Source organism: Heterocephalus glaber, unplaced genomic scaffold, assembly GCF_053883595.1.
Source record: "Heterocephalus glaber isolate CG9 unplaced genomic scaffold, H.glaber_assembly_v1.0 deba00001472, whole genome shotgun sequence".
NCBI lineage: Eukaryota > Metazoa > Chordata > Mammalia > Rodentia > Bathyergidae > Heterocephalus > Heterocephalus glaber.
In genome coordinates this window covers 87,143,968-87,157,495 of record NW_028258315.1, presented here as the reverse complement: position 1 = coordinate 87,157,495, position 13,528 = coordinate 87,143,968, and the positions used below count along the sequence as shown (strand labels likewise).

The following is a 13,528-nucleotide window of genomic DNA, read 5'->3' as shown; positions in this document are numbered from 1 at the left end:
AAAGATACCAAGAAGAGGAATAGCTGGGTCAAAGGGAACCTCTAGTTTTAGTTTTTTGAGGAATCTCCACACTGATTTCCATAGTGGTTGCACCAGCCTGCACTCCCACCAACAGTGGAGCAGGGTTCCTTTTTCCCCACAGCCCCGCCAGCATTTGTTATTGGTTGATTTCTTGATAGCAGCCATTCTTTCTGGAGTGAGATGGAATCTCAGCATTGTTTTACTTTGCATTTCACAAATGACCAGTGATGTTGAACATTTTTTCATATATTCATTTGTTGTTTCCACTTCTTCATCTGAGAAGTGTCTTCATTTCAGATGCCCAGTTTTTGATTGGGTCTTTAAATTTGAGGGATCTGAATTTTTTGAGTTCTTTATATATTCTAAATAGTAGTCCTTTTTCTGATGAATAGCTGGTAAAAACTTTTTCAATGGTTCCAAATGAATTTTAGGATTGTTTTTTCTAATTCTGTGAGATATGCTGTTGAAATTTTGATTGCGATTGCATGAAATCTGTATAACAGTTTTGGCAGTGTGGCTATTTTTACTACATTGGATCTTCCTATCCAAGGACAAGGGATAGCTTTCCATTTTCTGATATTCTCTTCCATCTCCTTTTTCAGAGTACTGTAGTTTTCAACATAGAGTTCTTTTACTTCCTTCATTAGATTGATTCCTGGGTATTTCATTTTTTGGATGCTATTGTGAAAGGGGTTGGTTCTCTAATTTCTCTCACAGTGAGTTTCTTATTCATGTACAGGAAGGCTATTGATCTTTGAGTGTTGACTTTATATCCAGCTGAATTTGATTATCAAATCTAGAAGTCTTTTGGTGGAGTTTTTGGGGTCTTCTATGTAGAGTATCATATCACCCACAAATAACGATAATTTAACTTCTTCCTTTCCTATCCTTATTCCTTTTCTTTCTTTTGTCTAATTGCTCTGGCTAGTGTTTCCAGAACTACATTGAACAAGAGTGGTGACAGTGGACATTCTTGTCTTGTTCCTGATTTTAGAGTGAAAGCTTTCAGTTTTTGTCCATTTAGAATGATGTTGGCTGTCATAGATGGTTTATGAGATTGGTTTATCAGATTGAGATAAAGACCATCTATTCCAATTTTATGTAGGATTTTTTTTTAATCATGAATGGGTGGATTATATGGGTTTTGTCCTTGGCTCTGTTAATATAGAGTATTACATTTATTAATTAGTGTATTACCATCCCTGGATCCCTGGGATGAATCCAACTTGGTCACGGTGTATAACTTTCTTGATGAATTGCTGCATTCTGTTTATCAGTATCTTATTGAGGATTTTTTTTTTTTTTGGTACCAGAGATCGAACTCAGGTCCTTCCACTTGCAAGGCAGGCGGTGGAACCACTGAGCTAAATCCCCGGCCCTCTTATTAAGGACTTTTGCATCTATGTTCATTAGGGAGATTGGTCTGTAATTCTCTTTTTTGGTTGGATTCTTCTCTGGTTTTGGAATCAGGGTAATACTTGCTTCCAGGAATGAATTTGGGAGTATTACTTCCCTTTCAATTTCATTAAAGAGTTTGAAAAGTAGCAGCATTAGGTCTTCTCTAAATTTCTTGTTGAACTTAGCAGTGAATCCATCAGGGCCTGGGCTTTCTTTCTTGGCAGGTTTCTAATTACATCTTCAATTTCGTTGGCTGATATTGGTTTATTTAGAATTTTATATCTTCTTGATTCAGTTTTGGTAGTTCATATGTATCTAGGAATCTGTCCATTTCTTCTGTATTTTCCATCTTATTAGAATACAGGTTCTCAAAGTAGGTATTGATGGGCTTCTAGATTTCTGCAGGTTCTGTTGTGATTTCATCCTTTTCATTCCTAACTGCATGGATTTGAGTCTTTCCTTTTTTTATTATCACAGAGGAAAAAAAAAAGAATATTTATTTATTCCTTGCTTTAAAATAAATAAATCAAAACCTTAAAATAATCTCCAGGGCTATGAGAAATGAAATAAGTACTTTTACAGAAAGATATTATTTGACTAATACATCTTCAAGGAATCAAATGAATAAATATTAAAACAGCAAGCTAACAACACTAAATTAAGATATTCTGATAAAGTGGGCCACCCATCAGCCTGTCAGTGAACTATTTTTTTTTTGTATTAAATTCTTTTATTGGTACATTGTAGGTATACAACACAATTACATTTCTCATTGGGAATTGTACCTTTATATAATGCATCTTGGTTCTTATTTTTTCCCCATTCCTAGCCCTCCCTTCACGCCCTCCACCCTTCCCTATTTACAAAGACTTTATTTCCATTTTTTCCATTTCTCATCATTTTTTCCTTTCCCTTCTTTCCTTTCCCCTGTGCCTCCCACTACCCCTACCCCTTTGGACCTTTTCTTCCTATTTTACATTATCGATTATTCATTCTAATAATTGGTACATTTTAGGTATACAATATAATGACATTCATCATTGGAAATTTGCACCTTTACATAGTCTCTCTTGGTTCTTGTTTTTCACCCTTGCCCAGCCCTCCCTTCAACCCCTCCAGCCCTCCCTATTTATAAAAATTTTGTTCCTATTTTTCCATTTTCTCATATTAATCCCATTCCCTTCTATCTTTTCCCCTAGCCCTCCCACTTCCTTCCCCTTTGCCCCTTTTCTTCCTATTTCACATGACCTATTATATATTTAGTTCTTATTTACACTTTCAGTTTCTCACAACAGAGAAACTACTCGGTATTTACACATGTGTGTCCTATTTATTTCACTTAAGAGTATTGCCTCAATGTGCATCCACTTAGCTATAAATGTCTCTAATTTCTCATTTTTTATGGTTGAGCAGTACTCCATTTTATAAAAAAACCACATTTTCTTTATCCAGTCTCCAGTTGATGGGCATTTGGGCTGTTTCCAAGTTTTAGCTATTACAAACTGCGCTGCTATGAACATGGGTGCACATATATCACTGTGGTATGATTCTTTTAATTCTTTGGGGAAGATCCCCAGCAGTGGAATAGTGGGGTCAAATGGGATTTCCAGTCCTAGTTCTTTGAGGTATCTCCATACTGATTTCCACAGTGCTTGCACCAGTCTACACTCCCACCAGCAGTGGAGCACGGTTCCTCTTGACCCACAGCCCCGCCAGCATTTGTTATTGGTTGATTTCATGACAGCAGCCATTCTTTCTGGAGTGAAGTGGAATCTCAGCATTGTTTTCATTTGCATCTCTCGAATGACCAGTGATGTTGAACATTTTTTCATGTATTTATTTGCTATTTCTACTTCTTTGTCTGAGAAATGTCTGTTCATTTCAGATGCCCATTTTTGGATTGGGTCTTTAAATTTGGGAGGTCTGATCTTTTTAAGTTCTTTCCAGATTCGAGATAGTAGACCTTTGTCTGAGGAAGAGCAGGTGAAGATTTTTTCACGCATTGTGGATTGTCTCTTCACACAGCTGGTGGTTTCTCTTGCTGTGCAGAAGCTTTTTAATAAGAAGAGATCCCATTTGTTGATTGTTTGTGCTAGTTCACGGGCAACTGAGGTTTTGTTCATAAAATCTTTTCCTACACTGAGGTCTTCAAGGGTTCTACCTAACCTCTGTTCCAACTGGTTCAGAGTTTCTATTTTAATATTTAGATCTTTAATCCATTTTGATTTTAGTTTAGCGCATGGTGAGAGATACAGGTCTAGTTTTAATCTTTGGCAAGTTGAAGGCCAGTTTTTCCAGCACCATTTATTAAAGAGGCTATCTTTCCTCCAGTGAGGGTGTTTGGCTCCTTTGTCGAAGATGAGATGGCTGAGTGTGTCTGGCGTTGTTTCTGCATCTTCTAATCTGTTCCACTGGTCCTCAAGCCTGTTTCTTTGCCAGTACCATGCTGTTTTTATCACAGTAGCTTTGTAGTATAGTTGCAGGTTGGGGATTGTGATAGCCCCTGCCATGTCTCTGTTACCTAGAATTGCTTTTGCTATTCTGGGTCTCTTCTTGCTCCAAATGAATTTTTGGATTGTTTTCTCAAGGTCTATGAAGTATGCTGCTGGGATCTCAATTGGAATTGCATTAAATCTATATAGCAGTTTTGGAAGTATGGCCATTTTCACTCTATTAATCCTTCCTACCCAGGAGCAGGGGATGTCTGTCCATTTTCTGATATCATCTTCAATCTCTCTTTTCAGAGTGCCATAGTTTTCAGAGAAGAGGTCTTTGATTTCTTTCGTTAGGATGATTCCTAGGTATTTCAGTTTTTTGGATGCTATTGTGAAAGGAATTATTTGCCCTATTTCTCTCTCAGTGAGTCTGTCATTCGTGTAGAGGAAAGCTACTGATTTTTGTGTGTTGACCTTGTAACCAGCTACTTGACTGAATTTGGTTATTAAGTCTAGAAGACTTTTGGTGGAGTTCTCGGGGTCTTCTATAGAGAGTATCATGTCATCTGCAAATAATGACAATTTGACTTCTTCATTTCCTATCTTTATTCCTTTTATTTCTTTCTCTTGTCTAATTGCCGTGGCTAATGTTTCCAGAACTATATTGAACAAGAGGGGTGATAGTGGACATCCTTGTCTTGTTCCTGATTTGAGTGTGAAGGATTTCAGTTTTTGACCATTTAGTATGATACTGGCTGTTGGTTTTTCATAGATGGCTTCTATGAGTTTGAGGTAGAGACCATCTATTCCAAGTTTTTGTAGGGTTTTTATCACAAATGCATGTTGGAATTTGTCAAATGCTTTTTCTGCGTCTATGGAGATAATCATATAGTTTTTGTCCTTGGCTCTATTGATATAGTGTATTACATTGGTTGATTTTCATATATTGAACCATCCCTGCATCCCTGGGATGAATCCCACTTGATCAGGTTGTATGATCTTCTTGATGATCTTCTGCATTCTGTTTGCCAGTATCTTATTAAGGATTTTTGCATCTATGTTCATTAGTGAGATTGGCCTATAGTTCTCTTTTTCAGTTGGGTCTTTCTCTGCTTTGGGGATCAAGGTGATGCTTGCTTCCAGGAATGAATTTGGGAGTATTGCTTCCCTTTCAATTTCATTGAAGAGTTTAAACAGTAGTGGCAGCAGTTCCTCTCTAAATGTCTTGTAGAATTCAGCAGTGAAGCCATCAGGGCCCAGGCTTTTCTTAGGTGATAAGTTTTTAATTACATTTTCAATTTCATTGGTTGATATTGGGTTGTTCAGAATTTTTAGGTCTTCTTCATTCAACTTTGGTGATTCATATGTATCTAGGAATCTGTCCATTTCTTCTGTGTTGTCCATCTTATTGGCGTATAGGTTCTGGAAGTAGGTATTGATGATCATCTGGATTTCTGCTGGGTCTGTTGTAGTTTCACCCTTTTCATTCCTAATTGCATGGATTTGGGCCTTTTCTTTCCTTTTTCTGACAAGGTTGACTAAAGGTTTATCAATTTTGTTGATTCTTTCAAAGAACCAACTCTTGGCTTCATTGATTTTTTGTATTGTTCTCTTAGTCTCCATTGCATTGATTTCTCCTCTGATCTTTATAATTTCTTCCCTTGTATGAGCTTTGGGGTTGTCCTGCTCTTCTTTTTCTAGAAGCTTGAGGTTCAGCATCAGGCTGTTTAATTGGGCTCGTTCTGTTTTCCTAATGGGCTTATTCACTGCTATGAATTTCCCTCGTAAGACTGCTTTCATTGTGTCCCATAGATTCCGATATGTTGTATTGTCATTGTCATTTAATTGAAGGAACTGTCTGATTTCTTCTTTAATTTCCTCTGTGATCCATTGATTATTCAGAAGTGTGTTGTTCAATTTCCACGTGTTTATGAAATTTTTTGAGTTTCTTTTGCTATGGATCTCCAATTTTATCGCACTATGGTCTGATAATATACAGGGGATCACTTCAATTCCTTTGCACTTCCTTAAACATGTTCTATGTGTGAGTATGTGGTCTATTTTTGAGAATGACCCATGTGCAGCTGAGAAGAATGTGTACTCTGATTTTGTGGGGTGGAAGACTCTGTAAACATCTGTTAAGTTCATTTGTTCAGGAGTTCGATTGAGTTCTAGTGTTTCATTACTTATTTTTAGTCTAGTTGATCTATCTATTTGTGACAGTGGGGTGTTGAGATCCCCCACTACAATTGTATTAGTGCATATATGGCTTTTCATGTCCGTTAGTATTTGTTTTATATAGTTGGGTGCACTAGTGTTTGGTGCATAGATATTTATGATGGTCATCTCTTCCTCTTGGATTCTTCCCTTTACAAGGATGTAGTGTCCTTCTTTGTCTCTCTTAATTAGTGTTGGTTTGAAATCTACTTGATCTGCCAAGAGGATAGCTACTCCTGCTTTTTTTCGGGTTCCTGTCGCATGCAGTATTGTTTTCCACCCTTTAACTTTCAGTCTATGAGTTTCCTTTTGAATTAAGTGTGTTTCTTGTATGCAGCATATTGTTGGATTTTGCTTCTTGACCCATTCTGCCAGTCTATTTCTTTTGATTGGTGAATTGAGACCATTAATGTTGATGGTTATAACTGAAACGTATTGACTTGTCATTGCCATGACTTTTTCTTTTTGTTGGGTTCTCCCCCTTTACGTTTAATTTCTTGTCATGCCAGATGGGTTCATTCTGCTTTGCTTCCTGGGGTTGTGATCCTCAATGTCTGTTCCTAGGCTATTGTGTAAAATTCTTTGGAGTGCTGGTTTGGTATTCATGAAGTTCCTAAGGTGCTCTTTGTCATGAAAGTATCTTATTTCTCCATCCATTTTGAAAGATAGTTTTGCAGGGTACATCAATCTGGGTTGGAGGCTGTTTTCTTTTAGGGCTTGGAATCTGTCACTCCAAGCTCTTCTTGCCTTGATGGTTCATGTTGAGAAGTCTGCTGTGATTCTGATGGGCTTTCCTTTGTATGTGATTTGTTTCTTTTCTCTGACCGCTTGGAGAACTTTGTTCTTCTGTTGTGTTTCTGGAATCTTAACAATTATATGCCTATGAGTAGATTTTTTTTGATCAAGACTATTTGGAGTCCTATATGCCTCACTTATCTGTATGTCAAGCTCTTTTCCCCTGCTTGGGAAGTTTTCTGCCATTATTTCTGGGAAGAGATTTTTTATGTCATCTGCACTCTCTCCTGTTTCTTCATTGAGCCCAATCAGTCTTATGTTATTCTTTTTTGCATCATCTAGCAGCTGCTGGATTGATTTCTCAAGTTCCCTTATAATTTTGAAGCAATTTTTCTTTTCCTGGTCACTAATTGCAATCTTATCTTCTATATCTGAACTTCTGTCCTCACACTGCCTCGTTCTGCTGTGTAGACTTTCAATGGAGTTTTTCATGTCCTGGAAATCTATTTGCATCTGTTTTATGGATTCCATTTGTTTCTTACGTTGGGATTCCATCATGTTCCTCAGCTCCTCTCTAGATTTATAAATCATGTCTTGCACTAAGGGCACAATTTCTCCTGTTATCTGAGAAATTATTTCTGATTTCATTTTTTCCAGATCCCCTTTTGTTGCCAGTTCAGTGGGTCCAGGTGGTTGAGTATCAGAGGGTTCCATCTCATTTCCCTTTCGGGTTGCTGTAGGTGATCTGGAAGTCTGGTTTTGAGACTTACTTATGTGTTTTCTCATTTCGACTGGGGCAGGGGGGCTGTTACCACCTGCACGGATTACCTCCTCTGAGCTGGGAGAGGTGGGACAGGGGCCGGGAGCAGCGGTAGGGATGGTGACCCAAAAGCTCTTTCCTGTGGGCTGGGAGCAGCCGGAGGGATGGTGGCCGGGAAACCCCTTCCTCTGGACCAGGAGCAGTGGGATGGTGGCTCAGAAGCCCCTCCCTCTGGGCCGGGAGCGGTGGGAGGGATGGTGTCCCGGAAGCCCCTTCCTCTGGGCCAGGAGCAGCGGGACAGAAGGTGGCCCAAAAGCCCTTTCCTCTGGGCTGGGAGCAGCGGGAGGGATGGTGACCGGGAAGCCCCTTCCTCTGGACCAGGAGCAGTGGGACGACGGCTCAGAAGCCCCTACCTCTGGGCCGGGAACAGTGGGACTCAGTACCTTGGTCTGGTGGTCTGGTGTCCTCTGCGCCTTGGTAATGTGAAATCAGGTGGCTGCCTGTCTGCAGTGGGGTGATTTGGTGTCTTCCGCGTGACTCAGGACCTCGGTAGGGGGTGCACAGACCTGCCTGTCTGCAGCGGGCTGATTCGGCGTGTTCCGCGGGACTGGGGACCTCGGTAGGGTATGGGCAGACCTGCCTGTCTGCAGTGGGTGATTCAGCATCTTCTGCGTGACTGGAGTCTTTCCTTTTTTGATGAGGCTAGCTAAAGGTCTGTAAATTTTATTTAATCTTTCAAAGAACCAACTCTTCAATTCATTGATTCTTTGTATTTTTTTTTATTCTTTATCACATTAATTTCTGTTCTGATTTGTACAATTTCCTTCCTCCTTATGATCTTTGGGCTTGATTTACTCTTCTTTTTCTGGAAGCTTGAGATTCAACATTAGGTTGTTTATTTGAGCCTGCTGCTTTCCTGATATGGGTATTTACCCCTATAAATATCCCTTACAGGACTGCTTTCATTGTGTCCCATAAGTTCCGGTATGTTGTATTGTCATTATTGCTTAATTGTAGAAACTGTCTGATTTCTTCTTTAATTTCATCTGTGACCCATCAGTTGTTCAGGAGGGGGGAAACCTATTAGGATTACATCAGACTTCTCCACACAAACCTGGCCAGGAGGGTTTGGAATGAAATGTTTTCAGCCTAAAAGGTAATAACTTCCAACCCCAGCATATGCATTTTGCAAAACGTTCCTTTAAAATCAACAGAGAAATAAGGTATTCATATGACAAGGAGCACCTTGAGAAATCATGACCAGCAAACCAGCATTACAAAAAAATTCTCAAGGATATCCTAGAAAGAGACAACAATGCCAATAAGACAAAGAGAATGAACACGCCTGGTAGGATGAGCAGCTAAACAATGAAAAAATATAAGAAAATCAGCAACAAAACAATGCAATGATAGGAATACGCCAATATCGTTCAGTAATAACTCAAAGTGAATGATCTCAAATCTCAAATCAAGTAACACAGATTGGCAGAACAATTCAAGAAAAAAACCCAATAATATGTAGTATACAAGAAACACATTTAACTCAAAAAGAAATTCACAGATTAAAAGTCAAAGGATGGACCACAATATCCCATGCCATAGGAACCCAGAAAAAAACAGGAGCAGCTATCCTAATTTCAGATAAAGTGGATATATATACACGTATATATATACATATATACGTATATATATGTATATATACACGTATATATATATGTATATGCATATGTATATAGATATAGATATAGATATGGAGAGAGAGAGAGAGAGAGAGAGAGAGAGAGAGAGATCCCAAGAGATGTAAGGAGGGGAAAGAAAGGGAAGGGGGGTGTTTAAAAAAGAATCAAGAAATGTCATGTACATGTACCAACTCCCCATGAGGAAAATAATCATTATGTACTACAAACATGTACCAATAAAAAAATTTTTTTCAAAGAGAACTCTGGCCCATTTGGGTTTTAGACTTATCTCAGAACTAATTATAGTGATACTTCAGTTGTCAAATGGCTCCACACTCGAACTTTCCACTACTTGAACAGAAAAGTTTGAAAAAAATCTGCTTGGTGTTTGTAACTTTGCTCAATAGTTGAACAAAAAACTCTGACTTGAAAAAACCTGTATGGGCCAAGAGTGAGGCAGGTGTCACATCTCACCACGGACATAAAGGGGTGATGCTTCAGTCTAAGTGCTGTTCTTGCCCAGACAACATACAGTGCATAGGTTAGTGCGTTAAAACATTTGTCATTGTCGTGTATGTGTGTGTGTGCTTTATTTGTGTAAAATATCATAACCATGACTCCAAAGAAAGTTAGTGATACCAGCAGTAAAGCTAAGAGGAAAACTGTGAGAACCACAATAGAATTAAAGAAAGAAATCATTGCAAAATTTGTTAAAGTCTTGGAAAAATGAACTTTATAAGTGTAATTTTGGGACCTCAGAACCAATTATTTGTTTTTCCACTGTTTCTTGTGGGAAAAATATGTTCAGTTCTCAAACTTTTCAGTGTTCAAGCACAAATTTGGAATGAATTGAGTTGGACAACCAAGGTATCACTGAACTGTATTATGGCCAAAGAGAGGATGTTTTTGAATTAGTTTATCTTGAGTCAGATGCCCAGTGATGATAAGACTGACTAGATGCTGGCCAGTCTGTTTTACACATAGCTATACTGATGCTATCGACAAAGCACAAGATCAGAGGACGGATTTTATATTTTACAAAATACATAACAAAATTTAAAATATGTATATAATATTAAAATACCATCAAATATATGTTTATACCTTGAAAGCCTTTATTTGCTCCATTATTATACTGCACATAGTAATTGTAGGATTCTCTTTTGGTTCTTCTTCAGGTATCTCTTCTGTCACAGATCGTTTTCTTGTGGCCTTTCTTCTTTCTTGTAATTCTTTTTTATGCTTCATTTGGAAAAATTTCAGTGTCTTGAAAATTTCTCGGGAAAACTCATCTACATCAGCTTCCATGCTTTCCCCATTGAGGTCCAAAAACCCTCCATCCATCCACCTGAAAGTAAAGAAAAATTGTACTAAACTTGAACTTAGAGCCTTAAGACTAGACCTCTCATTTCTGTAAAAGAGATAACTGATGGCAAGAGCAGTTAACTGCTTTTCTATGTCATACAAGTAGAGCTTATAAAAGAGACACAGAAAATAATCATCATTTTAACTACACTGCACGTGCTAAAATATATATCAGATTACTAATGGGCAACTAACACTATCCTAATGAAATGAAGGTTTGACCCCATACTTCGAGTTTTTGGTATAAATATCAGTCAAACTAGTAAACTGCATAAAAATGAATTGACTTGGAGAACTCAAAAGATATTTTAGAAATTATAAGGTTAAAGACTGATGTTATAGCTCAATAGTAGAATGCCTGCCTCATGTGTGCAAGATCCAGGGCTCAATCCCCAGCCTATTTATATATTTATATATATATTTATATATATATATATTTATATATATTCAAAAGTAATAGTAACAATAAAAAATAATAATAAGGTTAAGTGGCATGTTAGTATTATTTGATGCTTATCCTACATGATACTTGATTTTCACTCAAATGAATAAATCCTACTTTTAAACACTTAACTAGAAGAAATAGAGCTGAGTATAGTGACATGCCTGTAATCTCAGCACTCAGGAGGCTGAGGCAGGAGGACTGCCATGAGTTCAAGGCCAGCCTGGACAACACAGTAAGACCCTGTCTCAAAAAGAAATTAAAAAAACAACTTACATCTTAACCGTTCTTTACATATTTGCTTGTTATTATATTATCAGAAATTACCGTTTTTCTGCTCGCTGCCACTTCAAAACAAGATTAAAAAACTTCTGATAGGGTTCAATGTTATTTTTTAAGTTATCCAGTTCAGGATATTTTGTTAATTCCCATTTGAATAGTTCCTCTTCTTTATTAATAAACTGAACTGCTTCTTCAGATTCCTGAATATGTTTTTGTAGTTGTCTTACATCTGTCACATACTGAATGCAAATAATTTTATCACAAGAAATATCCAAGTATATGATAAAAATAAGATTATATGATACTGCATAAGGTATATTCTTATATTTATACAGCAACTTTAAATATTATATTAACTTCACAACATTATACTGCTAGAGAATAATGTATAGTTATATCTGCAATTAGAAAAGTCACAAGAAAGATCACATAAGAGGGCTGATGGTGTGGCTCAGTGGTGGAGCCCTTGCCCAGAATGCATCATATCATAGGCTCAATCCCCAGCACGGCAGGAAAAGAAAATCACATAGAGTGAATAGCACCAGTTCCAAGCCTAAGAGCCAAGTAAATCTTTGTTTGGCATGGAAAGCATTTATTTTTTAATATTTTAAAATTTATGTTAATGTGTCTTGTATTAATCTACAGGCTGGCTATAGATACTATCTTGAATATTTATCAGACCTGTTGCATGCGTTCCAGTTCTGCAAATTCTGTAAATTCTTCCATACGACGTGATTCTTTTTCTACTTCCAAAATCAGTTTCTCTCTCTTAGCTACTAGTTCATTTTCTCTTTTATGTTTAGCATTCTCAATAAGCTTTTAAAAGATAATTTAATAATGTTAATTATTGTACTTCAAAAATAACTGTCAAATAAGAAATCTCAACAATTTGTATAGTAATATAAACCATCATAGAAAATGAATAAAAAATAAAACATTATCTTCAATGACTGATGCAAAAACACAAAAAATAAACAACACAGAAAAACTTTTCTAGATCTCCAAAGTGATTTTCACAACTCTTACTAATTAAATATTTTACTTAGCAGATTCTGGCATAACAGTAAGCTACCACTTATTGAGCACACATATATCATGTATCATGTATCAAGAACTATTAAATAAATAACATATTTTACCACAGGTATTATTATTTCCATTTCAGAGATGAAGAAATTGAGGCTTATGGAAGTCATGAGGCATATCCAAAGTCACAAAATGATTAAACTCAAATTTTTACTACTATTCCATTGTTATGGCTTATTCTAGATGTCTCCCCAAAACCTCATGCACTCATACGTGGGGCTTTTTGAAGACATCTTGATCTAGGATGTGTGAATATTAAGGGTGTGATAATTAAATTAGTCCCACTGATTCATTTAGCATAGTTCTGTCTGTGGATAATGGGAAATCTCACCCTGGGTGTGAGATTACAACTAATAGGCTTGTAACCTAAATGAGATAAAAGAGAAAAGGAGGCCAGATGTTACTGCTTCTCTGCTTCCTGCCTATCCTACCATGGATTGTTTCTCCTTTGTCACGCCCTTTTTCCATGCCACTCTAGCTTGGGGCCAGCTGACTATAGACTGAAACCTCTACAAACTGTGAGCTAAAATAAACTTTTGCTCCTTTAACTTGTGAGAATTGAGTATTTTGTCCCAGCAACAAGAAAGTAACTAAGACAGGTTTTGGTAGCAGAGAAGTGGATTCGTTGCTGTGACATTACCTGACCATGTGGTTCAGAAGCCACAGGAACTGGCTTGTGGGAAGAGTTTGGAAAGGTTTAGAGATGCCCGCTGAAGCAGCAGCCCAGGAATGTTACAAGCTGACCTTGATGGGAAACTCTGGTGAGAGGTCAAAAGACCAGAATGCTGATAGAAATACAGTAGGTAGAGCTGGGGATTTAGCTCAGTGGCACCATGCCTGCCTCGCAAGCACAAGGTCCTGAGTTCGGTCCCCAGTACCACCCCCCAAAAAGAAATACAGTAGGTAAAGTCCAGGCTTGGGAGGATTTGGTTAGGAACAAGGACTGAATTGGCTATTGGACTCCAGACCATGTGTATTAGGCTTTGGCAGAAAATTTGTCTGCATTTTGCTCCTGCTCAGAGACTTTTCAAGAGACTAAGTGTGGCAGATTAATTTTAAGAAAGAAATTTCAGGGCTGGGGATTTAGCTCAGTGGTTTCACTGCCTGC

The 13,528-nt window shown here is 37.7% G+C and overlaps 1 protein-coding gene across 15 annotated transcripts in view; it reads right to left on the bottom strand.

The window, feature by feature from the left end:
* Dnah12 (dynein axonemal heavy chain 12) overlaps positions 1-13,528 on the bottom strand; it is a 277,734-nt gene that overhangs the window by 216,829 nt on the left and 47,377 nt on the right. For 14 of the 15 annotated variants that reach the window (XM_087182321.1, XM_087182331.1, XM_087182327.1 and 11 more), the window contains 3 exons: positions 12,016-12,150; positions 11,380-11,573; positions 10,350-10,593 (listed from right to left, as the gene is read on the bottom strand). In XM_087182321.1, the coding sequence (XP_087038447.1) occupies positions 10,350-10,593; positions 11,380-11,573; positions 12,016-12,150 (573 nt within the window). Of the gene's footprint in view, positions 1-10,349; positions 10,594-11,379; positions 11,574-12,015; positions 12,151-13,528 lie in introns of those variants that run through there. The other variant, XM_087182335.1, reaches the window with a different exon arrangement.